At 40.0% G+C, this 21804-nt stretch overlaps 1 protein-coding gene across 1 annotated transcript in view; it reads right to left on the reverse strand.

The window, feature by feature from the left end:
* Window positions 1–5084: 5084 nt before the first annotated feature.
* Window positions 5085–21804, reverse strand: part of ipmkb (inositol polyphosphate multikinase b) — a 105283-nt gene continuing 88563 nt past the window's right edge. The window contains exon 6 of the mRNA XM_087999067.1: window positions 5085–10887. Within this exon, the coding sequence (XP_087855193.1) occupies window positions 10256–10887 (632 nt within the window). The 3' untranslated portion in view covers window positions 5085–10255. The remainder of the gene's footprint in view (window positions 10888–21804) is intronic.

Below are 21804 nucleotides of genomic sequence, written 5' to 3' on the forward strand. Positions count from 1 at the left end.
TGCTACAATGAGTCTTGAATTTACTGGGTGCTCTTTCGTGAAGAAAGTTACCTAGATCTGGACAAATAACATTCTTTATCAGAAGACTGACCTTTACCTGTGTGAATGAAGCCACATTTGTACCTACATTTTTACATGGTTAATCCCAATGAACGTTTAAACCTTTTACGTGTTATATAATAGACATGTACACTTTGCAACTAGTGGCAAGTGGCATATTCTAGCTTTTCATTAACACCTTCCTGAACAACTTTGAATACCTTTATAGACTGAGGAACCATTCATCAGAAGCTAATTCTCAATCTGAAATGTTAACTCTCTTTCTCTCCACAGATGCTGTCTGGTCAACTGAGATTTTCCAACATGTTTGCTTTTTATTATTTCAGATTTCCAGCATCCAAAGTATTTTACTTTTATGTAGTTGGTGTAGCAGAGTTGATATCGTGTATATAGATTTTTTTGAAGGCATTCAACCAAGTGCCATTAACAAACCTGATTTAGAAGGAAGATCATGCAATTAAGGGGGAGCTAATGAATAAGGTTACAAAATTAATGCTTTTCCACTTGTGGGAGATAGTTTCCACTGGTGCCCCCAAAGATTGATTTTTTTGGTCTTAAACTCAATTCACGGACAAAGCCTGGCAGAATACTCTATTGTGATGAGGATAGCTATCAGCTTCAAGATGACATTGACCGGATGGTGAAATGGGCAGAACCACAGCAGAGAGATTTCACTGCAGAGAAGCTTGAAGTGGGGGACAGACTGTTTTCTGGAGATGGCACAAAGCTGAAACATGAAGATGGATAGAGTCCTCAATAACAAATGCCAGAGGACTAGAAAAATTGAGGCCCTGGTCAAGAAAAAGGAGGCATACGTCAGGTTTAGACAGCTAGGATCATAGAATCCCTACAGCGTGAAAGCAGGCCATTCAGTCCATCAAGTTGATACTGACCCTCCAAAGAGAATCCCACCCAGACGCACTCCCCTACCCTATTCCCTGCAACTCCGCAATTACCCTGACTAATCCACTTGGCCAGTACATCCATGAACATAATGGGCAATGTTAGCATGGCCAATCCACCTAACCTGCACAATTTAGCATGGCCAATCCACCCTACCCTGCACATCTTTCGACTGCAGGAGGAAACTGGAGCACCTGGAGGAAACCCATGCAGACACGGAGATGTGCAAACTCCACACAGACATTTGCCGGAGGGTGGAATTGAAGGGTGAGATACTAAACCAATAGTTTGCGTCAGTATTTACTGTAGAGGACAACGACATGGAAGCTAGGGAAGTTGAGAAAATAAATTATGACATCTTGAAAAGTGTTTGCACTACTGAACAGGAGGTGCTGGAGGTCTTAAAGGTAGATAAATCTCCAGGACACAACCAGGTGTATCCCAGAACTCTGTGGGAAGCTAGGGAAGAGATTGCTGGTTCCCTTGCAAGATATTTGCATCATTGAAAGCCACAGTGAGGTCCAGAAGACTGAAGGGTGAACTTAAGTGGGACTGGAGGGCGGAAAGAAGAGGCTGGATAACCTGGGACTGTTACCACTGGAGCATCAGAGGTTGAGGAGTGACCTTCTCAAGGTTTATAAAATTATGAGGGACATCGATACACTGAATAACAAAGGTCTTTTCCCCAGGGGGAGTGTGTTCAAATCCAGAGGACAGAATTTTCAGGTTAGAGGAAGATTTAAGAGGGACCTGGGGGACAACTTTTTCACAGAGGGTGGTTCATATGTGGAATGAACTGCCAGAGGAAGTGGTAGATGCAGGCACAGTTACAACATTTAAAAGACATTTAGATGGGTACATGAATAGGTTTAGAGGTATATAGAGTTTAGATCAGAGTGGTGCTGGTCAAAGCACAGCAGGTCAGGCAGCATCCGAGGAGCAGGAAAATCGACATTCCTGAAGGGCTTTAGCCCGAAACGTTGATTTTCCTGCTCCTCGGATGCTACCTGACCTGCTGTGCTTTTCCAGCACCACTCTAATCTAAACTCTGGTTTCCAGCATCTGCAGTCCTCACTTATGCCTTAGAGGGATATAGGCCTGATGGGATTAGTTTAATTTGGGATACTTGGTCTGCATGGATGAGTTGGGCTGAAGGGTCTGTTTCCCTACTCTATGATTGACAAAATATACTCCTGGGAAAAGGTACAGCACAGGCATTCTCCTTTGTTTGGGAAGTAGTATAGGTCTGTTGAATGGTCAAGGAAAGGAGAATGTGACTGCAAGGCAGGAGACCCCAGCTAGAGTGCTGCAGGTGTCTCAGCTTCTGTCCTTGTCTGGGATTCTTAGTGCCCATGTGGAAGGGAAGGCCTGCTGTTGATAAGCAAGCTGACCATAGCAGCAATGTATGGGAGGCCATTCATACAGAGGCTAGAGAAGAAAAGCTGTAGTGCTAGGAAACAGTATATTTGAGGGGATAGATACTGCAGCCATGACCCGGAGACTGAATGCTGGATTGCCAGCCTGGTCCCAGAGCTACAGACATCCCATTGTGGCCGGAAGGAACTTGGAAGTGGCAGGAGCAGCATCGTGTTGTCATGCTCTACCTAGAAACTAACAACATTGGCAGAATTTCTGAAAGATCATGAGCAGCTAGAGATCAAAATTTGTAAGCAGCAGCTCACACCTAATAATCTCTGGATTACTATCTGAGCCATATGCAAACTGGTACAGTGCCAAACAAGTTGCAGAGTTGAATGTGTAGCTCAAAAATGGAGGCAGGACCTTCTATTCAAAGGACACTGGCACCAATCCAGGTGTAAAAGGAACCGGTTTCTTTGAGACAAGCTCCAATAAACTGTATTGGCACCAGGATTATGTCAAGTCATTCAGATGGAGATTTAGATGGGGGATTATGACTAAAAGGGTTGGGGAAAGTTCAAGTGAAGGAAAATGTTTTAAGTGTAAAAAGAGGAAGATGGCAGCTTAGGGGTAATGTTACTGGACCCACAACCCTAAGGCCCACATTACTATCCAAACAAAGTAGCTGGTGGAATTCAAACTCAAGTATTAGTAATGGTGACCAAGACACCGTTGATTGTTGTTAAAAAACATTAATCAAGAGATTTAGGGACAAGACAGGAAAGGTCACAGATTAGCTTTAAATGGTGGAGCAAGCTCAAAGGGACTTCTGTTTCTGCTTTTAGTTCCTACATTCTTTCCAAGTGTTATTCTGAGACAAGTTGAGCTTTAACTAATTAGAACATTCCCACAGTCTTTCTTTGCTCAAAATAGGGAGACAGTGAATTGCCTTAGTCCCCACACCATCCCAATTCCGATTTCTGTGCATTGCTGATGTTCACCAGATAATCTCTGACAGCCATAACTAGCAAAAGGGGTGCAACCACTTCAAATTTCCCTCTCCTCTTTTGGGGTATCTTTAAAGAGCACTTTATTCAATGAGCTTTTGATTGCCTCATCCACGGATATTATGGGCAATTCAGTTTGGTCAATCCACCTAACCAGCACATCTATGGACTGTGGGAGGAAACCAGAGCATCTGGAGGAAACCCAGGCAGACACAAGGAGAATGTATAAACTCCACACAGACACTCAAGGGTGGAATTGAACCAGAGTTCCTGGTGCTGAGAGGTAGCAGTGCTGATCACGGGGCTACCGTGCTGCAGTGCACCTTCGGAGGCTTGATGTCAATTCTTGCTCATAGCAATCCTGAGCACACCTTGACAAACTTTACAACCAGGAGATAATGAGGACTGGTGAAAAGGATGTGCATCAATCATGGGTGACTTTAATCTTTACATAGTGTGGCCAAGTCAAATTGGCAGATGTAACCATGAGGAACAACTCAAAGCATATTCAGGCCAGCTTCCAAGAACAATATGTTGTGGGTCTAACCAGGGATCAGACCATTTTAGGCTGGGACATTTTTTGCTGGAGTGCAGTAGGTTGAGGGGTGACCTTACACAGGTTTATAAAATCATACCAGGTATAGATAAAGTGAATGGTCTTTTCCCAAGGGTGGTGGATTTCAAGACTAGGGGGCATACTAGGGAGAAGAGAGTGATTTAAAAAAGACACAGGGCAATTTTTTTTTGCACTGAGAATGGTATGGAATGAACTTCCAGAGGAAGTGATGGATGCAGATACAGTTACAATGTTTAAAAGACATTCAGTTAAGTACATGATTAAGAAACGCTTGGAGGGATATGGGCCAAGCGCAGGCAGATGGGACTAGCTTAGTTTATGATTATAGTCTGCATGGACTAGTTGGACTGAAGGGTCTGTTTCTGTGCTTGTATGACTCTAATAAAGGGGCAAGTGTTGCTGTTGAGAGCTGATGAGTTAAAATGTGTGTGTAATGTACAATTCCTCATGGATTTTCACCCTTCTTGGTAGTGCTGGTTCTGTTACAGAACTTCACACTTATTTTACCTTATGCTAAGCTTTCTTGGCACTCAGTCCACTGACAATGTGAAAGCATAACCTGCAATCCAAAGCATTTGAGTGATCTGAACAGAACCTTTTGATACCTTTGCAGACTTATTTTTAAATTCAGACTTAACAATGGGATCGATGAACTGCAGTTTTCACAACATTACAACGGTCTTTTAAGCCAGAATCTGATTGACACCCACTTTCTAATACGTTACAAAGTCACAAAATCCAAATGGCAGAACTGGTACTGTGACAGGAAAAGGTCAGTGGCAAATCAATATAAAGTTGGAAGTCTTGCCTCACTTGTTTGAGAAACAACTCGAGTCGGTTATGGTTGACTGATTGGGCAAAATAAATTAAAATGCAGTTAGGAACATCAATGCTGTTTGATCTCCTGGTACAGTTTCAAAAGATTCTGTCTTTGCTCAAGAAAATATTGAAGACTCACTTAGGAACTTGGGCAGTACATTAACCAACAGTTGTGCACATCAGGGGGTGAATAAAATCTCAGCCATTTGTCTTTTGATATCCAGACACATTGCCCAATGTAGCACAAAACCCAAAAAATTGAAATCAGGTCTGCACCAAGCATGACAATTCTCTTAAATTAACTCCCTCATTCTAGTTCCACTCAATAATTCTCTGGTGCAAGAGATGACAAACTCAAGTTGTTTAGCATTATTTACAGAAAATTTATTACGAATTCCATTTTTGCCAAATATACAGCCTTGTGATATATCTAAATATTTTTTCATATTAAATTACAAAAGTAAGCAATCTTCAGTTAGTACTTTTGATTCCTCTGTAAAACAAGTAGCACCCATTACATATCAGCAGTTACCCCTGCATTCCACCTACAGCAAAACAAATTATGCATATAATTCATCACAATCAAAATAAGGATAACAACTCATTATATTTTTTGAAGATAGTTAAGTCAGACTATAATGAGATACATTATGGATGATTGATTATAAATAATCATAGTATATGAATGTGCACTTACAGCTTTTCTGATATTTTCATACCAGTTCCAGCGTAATTTCCCATAATACTAAAGTGTCCGTGTGCTAGCTCAGCAACAAAAGGGGCATTAATTCTCACTTGTTTCCTTCAAGCTGCAACTAAAATTGTATTTTTATCTAAAATTAAGAGAACACGCTTTCAAAATGCTCTTGTTAAAAGCAAGTCATGATTCATCCAAGAATGCTGCTGGAATATGAACATTTTATAAATTAACTGTATATTAAGGTGACTGATGAACTTTGAATTAACTTGGACCAAACTGTGCAATGTTAGATTACGCAGGAACTGGTCCACCTACCAGGAATGACAAGTAGATTGTGTTCAAACTTAATGCCTAATCTAAATAGGCAAACCATTATAAAAGGATGCTGACTCACTAAATAAAAGGTAAATTATAAAATTTATTTCATATGACAATAAATTTCCCACTTTGTTGGAACTGTAGGAAGAACAACTGACAACTTAGCTCTCAATTCCACAGATCCCACCAAGGTTGCACACTGAATGCTGGACTCAACATTGATTTGAATCAAAGCAATTTAAATTAACAATCACATTTCACAGTTTGCTCTCAGGTACATGACAGCAAACTTCCATTTGGAAGAAGTCAAGCTGAAATTAGATTGAGGTCTGGTGCATGCACTGTTCTCTATTTGATGCCACGCTTCACTATAAACGACAAGTGTGTGCTGATGCAAGAAGAGGCAACCCATCTTCACCTCACTCCACTCTCATAGCATAATGAAAAGTGAGCAGTTTCAATCAGTGTAAAACCCACCACTGTTAAAATGTCAAGTTTGTACTCTGTATCGATTTGAAAAAACAAAAGACAAAACATACCACGCAGTTTACATGAAGCAGTGCAAACCTCATTGAGCAGTGACTAATCAAAATTAAGACTGAATGTAGGGCCCATTGATAATTTTTGGTTACTTTTAAGGTAAAACGGAAGAAATTTTAAGGTACTTTTAATATGAAATGCACGTATCGAGTAGATCAGTTATTTAAAATAAGCTCTTGAAGCTGTATTTTATTTATACACACTGCATTACGATAATTTCCACCTCTCTATACAGAATATTTTATAAGGGCAAATTTACAAAACAGCATATATTATCAATTTTACAAAAGTTTTTTTTTCATAATATTAATTTCTCAACAGCTGTACAGCCTGAATACCGAATAATCCCATTTTGTTCACTAGATTTTATTTCAAAAAGGGAAATGTAACTGCAAGATATTGGAGAGCAAAACTGCTGTTGTTCAATCAACTGAAGGTTCTTTATCTGAAAAAGTGTTGCTGGAAAAGCGCAGCAGGTCAGGCAGCATCCAGGAAACAGGATCCAAGGAAGGGCTTGTGCCCGAAACGTCGATTCTCCTGTTCCCTGGATGCTGCCTGACCTGCTGCGCTGTTCCAGCAACACATTTTCAGCTCTGATCTCCAGCATCTGCAGACCTCACTTTCTCCTTGAAGGTTCTTTATGTCAAATGCAGAATTTCCGGTTCAGTAGAAGCCACCGATCGGTAGGTTGCAACCACAATTGCTCAAATATAACTTATTCCTAATGCAGAAGGAAAATAAGCTGATAAATAGATGATTTACCCATGACAGAAAAGCTTTGCATCATGAGGATTCTACCGCATTGATCCAATGTTTTTATTATTTTAACAAAATGGCAGTTCAAAGGATGTTTAAACGCTACCAAGTTTTATTGAGTAAAAGAATACCTAAATGATTTTCGGTATGCTTACTAGCAAATATAGAACTGTAATGAAATCTTAACCATGAGTCACAAAATACTAATGGACTTAACAATCTTCACACAGGTTTTGAAACAATTTCAAATTTAATTTGAGTTACGCAACCTGTACTCATGTAAAATAAATGCACTTTCAGCAATGAAGCAAATTCCAGCAATTGTTTGAAGGAATGACTTGTGATGGATTATAATAAAATATAGACGTTCCACTGTAGAGATGGTCACAACAAAACTTACAGCACAAACTGCCACTGAAAACAAGCAAATCAAATCCAAATTAGTGACAGTTGTGACTACTTGCTGGCATTTGATTTCCTATATTAATGTAACTTACATTAAACAGTGTGAATCTGAACAGCACACCACAAATAAATACAGTGACATTACTCGCATAACAGACCTATTGTGAGATGATAAAAAACAAGATTTGAAATCTTCAGATGAACAGGAATATATTCCAAAAGGTGAACCAGTATAACAGAATGCCCAATTCTAACAGCTGACACAGGCAAAGTCAACCATCTATTCAACCAGTCATTTCAGGAATGTTACACAAAGAGCTGCACATTCATTGGGAAATGAATTTTGCATGATTGTGATTGGAAGTGTTAAATAAATGTTGTGCCCAGCACACTTAGCAAACTTAAAAATCTTGAGGCAACTAAAATTAGTAAATTTTATCTCTTTCTAGATTAAAAGAGAAAGATATTTTCATGTTTCCTTTAAATTGCCTATTATAGATGCCCAGAGAGTTCAATCAAAGAGATCACATATTCGTGACTCACCAAGCTCTGGTCAAACTCGTGATCAGCAAAAGATCTGATGCTCAACTCCATCACCATGGGCAAACTTGTTAGAACTTACAAGTAGAGCTCAGTCTTGGGGAAAGAAATTAATATAAGATTGGTAGAACAGATGAAATTAAACAAAAGGAATAGGTAACAAAAAAATAAACACACAAACTAAAGCCTGCTGAAACCCCAAATATCAATTGTTATTCAGCAGCATCTTTTTCCTTAGAATCTATTTGATTAGGCGAAAGGGAATCTTGCTCTGTTTAAAAATGAAGCCAGTTCCATTTGCCCCTCATAATGCACATGGATGCTCAGAGGACAGACAACTCTGATATGCCACCAAGTAGAAAACAACCAAGCCCAAATCATCCTCAACGTTTAAGGATTAAAATAGGTAAATTGTTTTTTTTTCTCCCCAAAGTCTTCACAAATATTCAGTAGTACTGAGGAACAGAAGATTGAGCAGGATCTATGAGGAATATACAGCTACATAATGTAAACTTCTCATTAACAAACATACAAAAAAGCATAGTTTACAATTAAAAAATATTTCAGAATTAACTTTTGTTTTTAGAAAAAGCATACATTATTTGGTCAATACATTTAAAATGACAAACAATCTTCACATGCAGTCTTCACTTGTACTACTAATTACTACTGTGCCACATTTCCCGTCACAACATTCGCCTGCTGAACCCTGACAAAATAAGTGATAGCAATGTGGAAATAATTTAAAACGCTATCAAAATATCAAAGTACACTGATTTGTGCAAATGTAAACTGTAATGAAAGGAACCCAATATTCTGAAGTCTAGTGCATTTTTAAGAACTGCAAAAAGTATTTTAGGTTTAGTGCTTGCATGGATTTTTTTTCTCAAATACACAACTTCACTGGTTTCAAGCATTTGGCCTTTTTTTTCCAAACAGGAACAGCAAAAAACTTGTCATCGAGTTCCAACAAAGTTAAGTCATGAAAATGAAATCAGTTACACAACTAATAAAAACAGGGGTCATCTCACAGGAGTCAAGTCAATTCTGGGTGACATTAGCATACTGTGCAACTGCAGTTGCTGGTTCACTCAGCATTCTAATAGTGAAGGCTACAATACCAGTGGTCATTGATCAGAGAAGTTAGTGTTCAAGTACTGAATATTCTTGGACTTATGGTTGTGTCCAACACAGCAACAATTCTTGGTGTGCTGTCTTATAAAGGCAAACCCAAACATCAGCCTACAGGAAAGTGAAAGAAAATCAAATCATAACTTGTGAAATTGGGTGTTCAAAAACTAATTTTGGTAATAACAACACAATAGGTCACTAGTAATGAATGACCAAATGAACAAGTCAAAGTGTGTGCATTTTAAAAGTAGCCTAATATTAGGAGAGATGACGAGAATCCCGTTGAATATTTCATTCAGAGATACAAGTTGAACTACAAAGGCAGGAAGATGGTTGTACTTTGCCAAAACATACTTTGTCGTCTCCTTTCTCAGCTCAACTTCTGCAGATGTCAGCATACTTAAAAATTGAAGGAAAGAAATTGCAAAAAGATAATATGCATATTTTACTCCATCCCGTGTAAAGTCTTAACCTGCAGAAGTCCAGGTGACTTGATGTTTGTGCATTAACTTACTGATAACGAAAGAAGCTATTGCGAGACTGAAATTCTCCAGGAATACTAGCCGAATGCATCAAAACAAAGAGACAATTGACAATTTCTATTTTACATAAGTGGGACCAAATTTTTCATATGAATTGCTGCAACACAACTGTTTAAAAAAGCTAATAAAAACACATCTCCAGAAAAGTGGCAGCAACATCCCCAAAACAATCTTAAGTCTGACTAACCTGGTCTTCATTGAAGATAGCATTAGTCCATAGGCACAAGTTCCATGCCTAGGATTGGCAGGCAGTTGGTTACATACCTTAAAAACCAATTACCATCATTGAAGTCGGTGGGTTTGTTGCAAACAGTGGGAGCTCATAAATTTCCTTGTCAGCAGTTGCTAAGGGTCAGCTGCCCTCTGTAGGTTTTTGGAACCGTTTCAGTGGCTGTCAATGATGAGTTGGTAAGTTTTCCTGAGCTATTATAAATATTAGATCAATCACCAGAAGTACCATACAATGAAAAGCACATACAATACACCTGGAATCACATTAGAAACACAAAATTATGCATCAGAGCTTGTGCAGAAATCAATAAAATTGCTCCTCATTTATTTCCTTGCTCCCAAATACCCCCATCAAAAAATAAAAAAATTAATCATCCAGCATATTTCGTAATACACTGATTAAATGTTTCAGCCCATAAATGTACTCCTCGTCTTTTGTGTTGCTAGGGAACACATGTGCAAAGTCTATCATTCTTACATCAACCTCTGGAAGCTCCTGAAGCATGCTGGAGGTATGCATCAAATCCTTCTCCAATTGTTTTATTTCATTGCCATTTGGCTGTCCAGGTGAAATGAGAGTTAAGCATTTGCATATGCTGCGGTCTTGCTCTGCATTCTTCAGATGTAGTGGGACCATGCTTTGATGCGCTTTGAAACACCCCTTCCTGTGAAGTGCGTACATGTTGGAAAGGCTCTGACCAACTGAAGCTTCCACCATTCTGCTCTCGCTAGAGTTCATGACATGGACGTTATTGTTGTGTTCCACTACTTCACCAGTTCGCTTTGTTCCCTTTGGTGCTGCTAGTTTGCGGGGTGCATCTCCAACCCCCATCGCTGTCAGCTGAGGCGATCCCTCATAAACAAACAGTAAAGAACTTGCATAGAAACAGAGCTTATTTTGATTCTCAAACCACTGCAGTATCCTTTCAACCTCACGAATACTTGCGGCAACAGCGTCCTTCCTCAAACAGCTTCCATCGTGGAAGAATCTCGATAAACCTGAAAAAGATTGGCAAAACAAAATTCAAATGAGAAGCTCACTTCAGTTCCTATTCCTACTATTAAAACTAAAGGGGGAAAACAATGTTTCTCTCCAGAACAGCCTTGATGGCACTGCTGCCGCCGGCAAGCAGAACTATAGATCAGTTACATATACAAGGGATAAATATTTGACAGAACATTAGGCAGAAAACTTCTATTCTTCTTCAAATAATGCCATGCAATCTTTCTGTCCAGTTGAGGGGGACAGGAGTGTCCTTGGTCTAATATCTCATCTGAAGAATGCTACCTCTAAAGGTGCAGCACTCCCTTACTATAGCATTGCAGTGTTGGCCTCCACTACTTCCTCAAGTCTCTGGCTGAGATTCAACCGCAACCTTCTCACTCACATGAGAATGACTGGACCACAGTTGACACTGCCTAGACTCCCAAGAATAGACAATTGGTAAGCATAACCAGGTAGTGTAATTACATAATGCATGCACATTGATTTGCTCCACTTTGAAAAGTGTCTGGACACAACAGATCTCTTTGAAAGCATAAGCGTAGAAAAAGTGAGATAAAATTTGCTGTTTAGAACTGCCCCATCAATCCTAAAATTACAACTCCAGGTTGCCACTGAATGTACAACACATTAATAAATCTTTGCTCACATTACAGATCATACTCAATATTTCATAATCTAAACAATTACCTCTTATGATAATCTACCATGATTTTAAGTTGGAAACAGCATTTGCTGATTACAGTTGCATGCAAAGATTTATCACCAGAAAAAGATATTAAATTCACTGTCTATATATGTAATTAATTGCTCCATTTCATCAGAGAAGCTAACTAATTCTTTTTGCATTTATAGATTGTGCGCTAAACACTTGAATTCTCGAATAATGTCTCAATTTCTGCAATTAGAAAGTTACCAAATGCAACTGAAAATTTCCTATAACAGTAAAATCACTTGAACTCACTACAAAAGCTAATATAAGCACAGGGTTGAACATCTTCCCCTCAGGAAATGTACACCACATTATACCAAGATAAAGGCACTTTTGCATATGCAGGATTTCACTTCAATTCAATAAAAGGGAAATGGTGTTTTTATGGTTTAGTTTCTCTGCATCAGTGTATGGCCATTAGCTTCCGTGAAGCTGTTGCGAGACTCATTGAGTGCCATTTTGTTTTTTAGACTGCAACATCACAAGACACCATTTGGTCCATCCTGCCTGTATCAGTTTTGTGGTCGTGCTTGCTTTTTGTCCATACCTGTGTGTTTTTTTTAAAATCAAGTATTTGTCAAATTCCTTTTATAAAGTTACTACTGAATTGGTTTCAATCACTCTTCAATCACTGCACATGTACATTTCATCTTGGTACTTTGGTCAAAAAACTTAATTTTGTGTCTGGTTACTGGCCTTACTTGAAATAAATTCAACAGGAAGAAACTGTCAAAATTGATCCCTTATATTGAACATTTCCATCAAATTCCTCTCTTAAACATGACAATCTGAAGAACTTTCCCTGTGCTGTAGATCTCCAAGAGTCTATGTGCTGTGGGCACAGCAAGTGCCATCAGATATAAAATTCTACAATTGTAATCCAACAATACTCGAAGAGTGATGATATTTTTCAAATTACGATGTTATGAATGTTGAAGGGGAGCTTGTCTTTGTCCTCTAGGAGTTAGAGTCAACACAATTAGAAGGTACTGTTAGAGAAGCTTGACACCTGACATTAATGTTTCTTGCCACTCATCAGCTCGAGCATGTGTGTTGTCCAAATCTTGCTACATGAAGGAAGTGACTGTTTAATAATCTAAGGAGCTGCGAATGGAACTGAACACTGCACAAATCATGAGCAAACATCCCTAATTCACACCTTATGGAGGCAAGGGATCACTAATGCAGCAGAAGATTGGCCTGGGACAGTACTGTGAGGAATCATGCAGTGCTTATCTCCACATTCCCACAAGGGGGAAAAGGGCACTAAAGTTACAGTGGCTGTATGGTTAAAGATATTGAGCTGAAATCACAATACAAATAAGACATTTTCAAAATAGAAATGTTCAGTGACAAATCTCTGAAGGAGTGAGAACAATCACTGTACAACTGAAATTATATTGGGACTGAAGCCATACAAGGAAACGTAACACTGGCATTCATTCATAAAACTGTAAAGTTATCCTCTACAACTACATGATATGTTTGATAGTACAACTGGATTTAATACCTTTGTCTGTTTTTCATTCTCAGGATGCAAGTGGGTGCAGCAAGGCTACACTTTATTGTTCATTCCTTGATGTGCTGTCAGGTTGCTGGAGGGATGTTTGGGTTAACCACAGTGTGGGATCAGTGTTACCCGAGGTTAGATGAGGCAGGGTGCAACGTTTCCTGCTTGATGTTACTGATTGCTGCATTTTTACTAATAGCCAGCAGTGTTCCAGGACTACATCATAAATGTCCAAATGTGGGCGTTCAGTTTCACAACTTAACATGGTAGGGTTTGGACTGGAGGCTGTTACACAAGTGACATGCACATGAGAAAACTATTCCTAAACCAAACCCGTTAAGGAAATATCCAGGGCACTATAATTAGTTACAGTGCTCCTTGGCTAAGAAGAAAACAGGAAACCAGCTATGGTCAGTAGCTCTGACTAAAAGTAGAACGATGTAACCAGGTAGGTCAGGGCAAGATTCCTCTAATTTCTTTAGATGATCAAATTTCTTGGACAGGCTAAAAAAATGCCTAGAAATTTGCATCCTAGGATGAAATGTATTAAGGGTCAAAAATTGATGGGGTGAAGAAAAACCTAAATTCGAAATCTCAAAATTATAAAAACTTTGACAGCATCAGAAAATAGTGACATTAATTAAAAAGCAATCAATTGAGATTTCTTTTCAGTACAAACTTTAAAAGCAATTCTAAGGGAGAGAAATAAATTAGTCCTTCAGAGAAACTGAAGTGCCAGTATGCAAGAATGGGACCACAGAACTATAAAATACCAAATCAATTCCATAGCTTCTTGAAGGCAAGGATGACTTCATTGTTTCATCTGAAAGTACAGCCGCTGCTGCCTCCACTGAAACACTTCCAGGATGTTCCATGCCTGTGATAATTTTTTTTTAAAAATTCATTCACGGGGTGAGGGCATCACTGGATTGGCCAGTATTTATTCCCAATTGCCCAAACAGCAGTTAAGAGTCAACTGCATTGCTATGGGTTTGGAGTCACAAGTAGGCCAGAACAGGTACTTCCCACATTAGTGAACTGTGTTTTTTTTATGACAATCAGTACAATGGTTTTGTGGTCATCATTAAACTCTTAATTCCAGGTTTACCTCCTTGAGAGTGGAGTCGCAGGTAGATAGGATAGTGAAGGCGGCATTTGGAATGCTTTCCTTTATTGGTCAGAGTATTGAGTACAAGGGTGGGGAAGTCATGATGCGGCTGCACAGGACATTGGTTAGGCCACTGCTGGAATATTGCGAGCAATTCTGGTCTCCTTCCTATCAGAAAGATGTTGTGAAACTTGAAAGGATTCAGAAAAGATTTACGAGGATGTTGCCAGGGTTGGAGGATTTGAGCTATAGGGAGAGGCTGAACAGGCTGGGGCTGTTTTCCCTGGAGCATCGGAGGCTGAGGGGTGACCTTATAGAGGTTTACAAAATTATGAATGGCATGGATAGGATAAATAGGCAAAGTCTTTTTCCTGGGGTCGAGGAGTCCAGAACTAGAGGACATAGGTTTAGGTGAGAGGGGAAAGATATAAAAGAGACATAAGGGGCAACTTTTTCACACAGAGAGTGGTACGTATATGGAATGAACTCCTAGAGGAAGTGGTCGTGGCTGGTACAATTGTAACATTTTAGAGGCATTTGGATGGGTATATAAATAGAAAGAGTTTGGAGGGATATGGGCCAGGTGCTGCCAAGTGGGACTAGATTGGATTGGGATATCTGGTCGGCATGGACGGGTTGGACCAAAAGGGTCAGTTTCCATGCTGTACATCTCTATGACTATGACTAATATCTCCAGTGTGGAAACAGGTCAGTCGGCCCAAAAAGTCCATACCGACCCTCTGAAGAGCATCCCATCCAGACTCATTCCCCTAACTAATGCACCTAACCTCCACTTCCCTGGACAGCATGGGCAATTTAGCAGGCCAATTCCCCCTAAGCTGCACATCTTTGGACTGTGGAAGGAAACCACAGCACCGAGAGGAAACCCTCACAGATACAGGGAGAATGTGCAAACTCCACACAGTCACCCGAGGCTGGAATTGAACTTGGGTCCCTGGTGCTGTGAGGCAGCAGTGTTAACCACTGAGCCACTTGAATTAAACTTAACTTCAACTTCCACCATCTGCCATAGCAGGATTTGAATTGATGTCCTGAGAACTTTACTTGGGTCCCCTGATTAATAGTCCAGCAATAATACCACGAGGCCATGGGTCATATGATGCAGGGAATGTCAGCCAAAGATGGTTGGACCCATGGCTATAACCTGAAGACCTCCTATAGTTGATGATCTGATACTAATATAATAGACTTCAAACAGTTACAACCATCTTCCTTTGTGCTAGATATCATTCCATCATACCCAGACACTTCTCCCTGATTCTCACTGACTTGAGTTTTGCTCTGTGGGATCACTTGGTCCTGTCTATTGCATGCTGCTTCTGGTGTATTGCATGCAAATACTCCCATGCTGCAGTTTCACCAAGTGGGCACCTCATTTTTGGGTATGCCTGATGTTGCTCCAGTACACCCACCTCAGGCTGGTCTCATGACATGATGACAATATTTCATCTGACCAAATAAGCCTGTTGGACTATAACCAGGTGTCATGTGGCTTTTGACTTTGATGATAACGTTACAGGGATATACAAGTTTACAGACTGCGCTCAAATACAGTTGTGCTGCTACTGATGGTTCATAGGACCTCATGCTTCCCCAGTTTTGAGTCGCTAGATCTGTTCAAAATCTGCCCCATTTAGCACAGTGGTGCTATCACAAGATCATACATGGTATCAAAGTGAAGGTGCAACGTTGCACAGTTAGCATGCACTGGATACTCCTAAACAATACTTTCATGGACAGGTAGTTTGATGAATACATAGTCAAGTAAGTTGACCTCTGCTCAATTCCCTTACCATCTGACACAGATCCAGTCCAGTACTCAAGCCCTTTAAGATTAAGATAGCCCCCTATCAAAAGTATGCTCTGTGCTCTTGTCACTCTCAGTGCTTCCTCAAGTGGTCCTCAACAAGGAGGAGTACTGATTCATTAACCATAGTGTCAGTAGGTTATAATCAGCAGAAGGTTTCCTTGCCCATGTATGATGCACTGAGACTCCATGGGGTCCAGAGTAAACGTTGAGAAGCCCTAGATTCCAACTGTACACCTCAGTACCCCGACCACTGGTGCAGCTGTCCTACCAACAGCAGTTTGATACAATTGAGTAGTCAGATAGTCTCCAATAATCAACCACATTACTGTGCATCTGGAGTCACATGTAGGCCAGACCAAGTAATGACAGTAGATTTCTTTTGCTATGTTCTATCCCTAGAAGGCTCTGCGGAAGGGAAATCTAATCAAAGATACTGCAATAGGAATTAAAATTGGAGGCTGCAATGCCTTGGTCAGTTAAAATAGGTGTGCAGCTCTGTGTAATAATGTTAACTGTGGTTGAAGGCAGGTATCCAACTCAGCAGAGTTGAAAACCCAATTGAAAATAGCCAACATAAGACATACAAGCACGGATCTTCTGATTTTGTCTCAAATGGCGTAGTAGTAACATTAAACAACAGCATCTGCTTACACACCTTGAACGTTTTTACATTGCACTTACAACACTAAAAAACCCAAAGTTGTATCTTGCAGGCTGCCCATGACAACAGATGTAGGGCAGTTTGGTGCATTGCACTAGTAGGCTCCATACTTAACCCCAATTTGTCCAAATTCTGAAGATTTTATTTAAATACAAAGCAGAATATCGGCCCTGTGCAAAGCCTAAAGCCCAACCCCTCTCTCCCGGTGAGTGTACCTTAAAATAACTCAAACATTTTGACAGCAGCGTTGTACAAAAGCACCAGGAGACTGAGCATTAATATGTTACATTATAAAACTACATGTCCTACTGAAAGCCTGGGATCCTAAATCTCCCAGCAACTCCATACAACACAGAGTCCTACTGAGTTGATGTCAGAACCCATAAGTCAAATATTGCCATAGGACATGGAATGCTTCCTTAATTAACTTGACGTGCCCAAACCTATTTCCATCTTAGAGAAGGTCAAAGGGAGACTTAACAGATGTGTACAAATTGAGGGGTTTTAATCAGAATAGATAGGAAGAAACTGTTTCCACTGACAGTAAGTCACCAGAGGACATAGATTGAAGATCATTAGGAAGTAAACCAAAGACATCGAATAAATGGTTTTGTTTTCCACAGATGACCTGGAATATGCCATCTGAAAGGAGATTTAAAAGTAACTTCCAAAAGATTGTTAAATAAATAAATGAAAATGTTTTTAAAAAACTGCTTGGGGGAAATAGCACAGGAATTAAATAATTGGATGTTTTTTGCAAAAGCCAGTACAAATATGATAGACCAAATGTAGTGTAATTCATTTGTGTGAGAGTATTGTCAACGGATGTTAATTAAAAAGTGCTTTGATTTCACCTGACTAAGGAGCACTGCTCCGAAGGCTATCATTTCAAATAAACCTGTTAGACTATAGCGTAGAGTCGTGTGACTTCTGACCTATATTGATAATGTAGTAAAATATTCAAAGTAATTTCACAGGAGCATTGTTACATAAAATGTCACCAATTCACAGGTATTAAGGCACATGACCAAAAGCTTGGTCAAACAGTTGAGTTTTAAGGTCTTTCTTAAAGTTAGAAAGTGAAATGAAGAGGTTATTATTTTGGGTGGGGGGGGGGGGGGGGGGGCATGGTAGGGGTGCTCCAAAATTTAGTGTCCAAATGTGCAGTTGCGAATATTGCATTTAAACTCAAGGTGCACAAGAGACCAGAATCAGATTGGTGCAAATATCTTGGAGTGGTGTGGGGCAGTGGCAGATTATAGAAATGGCAAGAGACATGGTCATGGAGGAATTCAAAACAAAAATTAGTACCAATACAGGTCAAAGTGTTGCAAGACAGGAGAACATGACTTGGTGTGAATTAAACTGGATGGCTTTAGGTTTACGGAGGGTAAAATGTTGGGTGTCAACCAGAAATGCATTGGTCCTATCACTCACAGGGTGGACAGTGGCACTTGTAACAGAAATGTTTCATCATTAGACAAGATCCGAGGATGCATGCCAACATGTCTACTTTTTCTACCTTTAAATGTTTTCAATCTGGCTTAAACCATAGTTACCATGATCAGTAAATCAGAGAAAAAAAAACTGTAGTGGCATAATTCTCAATCCAAATTATGGCAATTGGTCTCAATCCGTTTCTCTTTGATTCGCTTTATTCTACCAGCTAACCCACTTGATGCAGATTCTACTAGTTTTTTTTTAAAAAGTGTAAATCACTTAGCTGATATAATCTCCATGTGTCTCTCGATAGAAAAACTACATGCATAGGTTAGGTGTCCAAAAGAAGTAAAGTACTGGGTATTGAAATAATGCACATGAATGGAGACTGAACAACTGGATTCAAAACATCAGATAGTGGCTCTAATATACTAATTTACTTCTAAATTCATTCATGGCATGCAGCTGTCACTGGTTGGGCCAACATGTATTGCCAACTCCCTTATACCTTCTTTAACTGCTGCAAACCATCTGGTGTAGATACGTCTACGATTCTGTTAAGGATAGAGTTCCAGGATTTTGACCCAGCGACACTGAAGGAATGGCAATATGTTTCTTTGACAGGATGGTGAATTGTTTGGAGAACTTGCAGGTAATGCCGTTCCGATGTATTTGCTCCATTTGTCCTTGTTCTTCGAAATCGTGAAGGTATTGGCTTTGGAAGATGCTTGGTTAGCTCGCCGAGATGTTGGGATACCATGCAGATGTTACATTACCATACTGAGTAACATCATCAGTGCGAACTGATGATGTTGCCCAGTATGGTAATGAAACGCTTGCACAATAAGCCAACAGCTTGGCGAGCTAACCAACTTCCTCATCCACAACCCGAGCTACAGACCTTCGCGAGAATCTTAAATTTGGAAGCTGCAGCCTAAGGAGCCTCCGAGGATTTCCATATCGCATCATGCAGATAATATACATTACTGCTTGTGGTGGAGGGAGTGAATGCTTTTCAATGTTTCTCAATCAAATGATCTGTTTTGTCTTGCATGATGACAAACTTCTTGAGTGTTGTTGGAGCTGAACACCAGACAAGTGAGGTGTATTCCATCACTCTTGACTTGTGCATTCCAGATAGCAAACAGGCAAGTCAACCATTGTAGGATTCACTGCCTCTGACATGTTCTTGTTATACTGTAGTTATATGGCTGATCAACTTCAGTTTCCAGTGAATACCAATGCCCAAGGTGGGACATTCAGCAACTGCAATGCTATTAAATGTCAAGAGATGACAGCCAGATTCTCTCCTTGGAGAAAGTCATTGCCTGGCATTTGAATGATGGTGAATGTTACTTGCCACATCTAGCCCAAACCTGGATCCTCTCTGCGTTTTACCGTTATTTGCACAGTAACTGCTTCAGATATATGTGGAATCGTGAATGGTGCTGGTCACTATGCAAACATCAATGAATAACCCCACTTCTGACCTTCTGATGAAGGGAACGTTTTTGATGAAATGATTTCACATGGTTGGGACACTGGGACACTACTCAAAGGAATTCCTGGAGCGAAGATGACTGACTGCCAACCACTACGACAATCTTCTTTGGTGTCAAGTAATGACAACTGCAAAGGGGAAAACAGCTTAGGCAAAGAAAACCAACAACAAAACAAGGGGAGAGAAATTTGATGGTGGGTACTAAACTTCAATGGCCATAAAACTGGAGGACAAGTGGCCATGAATGGATTATGACAAAGATGGTGACATTCCATTTCCTTGTGACTAAGGCAGCTCAGGAGAAGTTAGGTGGCCATGACAGGACGGGTAGGTAATAGAGCAACTTCCACATTGTTTATAAAAACAAGTGCTCCTTTCTATTGTTTTGAGTACTAAATACTTTAAGGGACCTTTAATAGAAATAAGGAAACTCTTTATTTGAAAGGGCATCATACTGACTGGGCAGCCACCCGCCGAATTTGGAAAGGCAAGTTATTCATTGAAATCTCATCGGGAACGATCTCAGAGATAATTCTGAGATATACTTAAAACTGCAACTCTGCAGCTAACAGGAAGCGTGTGTGTGTGTGTGATTAAGACTTACTAATTGACTGTCATCAATCAATGCAAAGGGAAAAACAAATAGAAGCAAATGTCAGAACACATTTCTGTAGTTGAAGAAATGCAATTAATGTTCTCACACTGCATGGCAGCACCTTCCAAACCTGTGACTTCTACCAAAGAGAAGGACAAGGGGACCTGATGCATGGGAACACCACAAACTGCAAGTTCCCCTCCAAAACAAACACCATCCTGACCTGCAACCATTTTGGTTTTGTCAACCTGCTTGGTAGATATGATGGGGAGAAAGTGAGGTCTGCAGACGCTGGAGATCAAAGCTGAAACTTTATTGCTGGAACAGCACAGCAGGTCAGGCAGCATCTAGGGAACAGAAGATTCGACGTTTCGGGCACATCCTGAAGAAGGGCATGTGCCCGAAACGTCGAATCTTCTGTTCCCTAGATGCTGCCTGACCTGCTGTGCTGTTCCAGCAATAAAGTTTCAGCAGTGGTAGATATGATGGCAAAGATAAAGTTCAGTTTGCCAAGAAAGGAAGTGGTACTTCAAAGGGAGTTAATTAATTAGCCCCTCAGTTACATGGTTCAAATCTCAAGATGCTGTAGAGAAGCTTTATTAAACAATAGAGGCACTTGGGGATTCTTGTGTATGAATCACAAAACGTTAGCATCCAAATGTTTTTAAAAGTTTATTCACAGATGTGGGCATAGCTGGCTAGGCCAACATTTATTGCGTATCCCCAAATGTCCAGACACAAGTTAAGGGTCAACCACATTGTGGGTCTAGAATCACTTGTAGGCCAGACCAGGTAAGAATGGCAGTTTCCTTCCCTAAAGGGCATTAGTGACCCAGACAGGTTTTTCCCAACAATTGACAATGGATTCATGTACATCATTTGACTCCTGTGACCAGTGGAGTGCCACAAGGATCAGTGCTGGGTCCTCTACTTTTTGCCATTTACATAAATGATTTGGTTGCAAGCATGAGAGGTGCAGTTAGTAAGTTTGCAGATGACACCAAAATTGGAGGTGTAGTGGACAGCGAAGGAGGTTACCACAGATTACAACGCCTGCTCTTCTCTGCATACCTTCTGCTGTGGCAGGATTCAAACCCAGGTCCCCAGAACATTAACCGGTTACAATACAAACTATCTCTCAATTTAGTACAGGTAGAGATAACCTTTTTCCTTTTTTCCCAATTTTAGAGAATGCAACAAGATTGAAATAATAAATGCTACATACGCAGGCATTAGGATTGAACAGGGTGTCTACAGGTTTCTCAAACATATTGGTGGAATGAACAGGACAAAACAAAGGCAAAGAGAAACCCATCTTCATGTTTAAAAAACAAAAAGATTGTGCACCTGCAGAATTCACAGAGTGCGTATATCAATGTGTCCATCTCATACACATAGCTAAGAAACTCCAAACATCCACAGGAGTACAGGTGAAGTTACATCAACAAAAAGCACAGAGCTCATAGCAAACAGCATTGATAATGGTTCTGTTGTTTTTCCAACTGCGCCATAGTGTTGGAGCATTTGTTTACAGAATTATCAGGAACTGATCAAA

The sequence above is a fragment of the Chiloscyllium plagiosum genome, unplaced genomic scaffold (assembly GCF_037043375.1).
Source record: "Chiloscyllium plagiosum isolate Xiang-an unplaced genomic scaffold, Cpla_swu_hap1 HiC_scaffold_22, whole genome shotgun sequence".
Lineage (NCBI taxonomy): Eukaryota > Metazoa > Chordata > Chondrichthyes > Orectolobiformes > Hemiscylliidae > Chiloscyllium > Chiloscyllium plagiosum.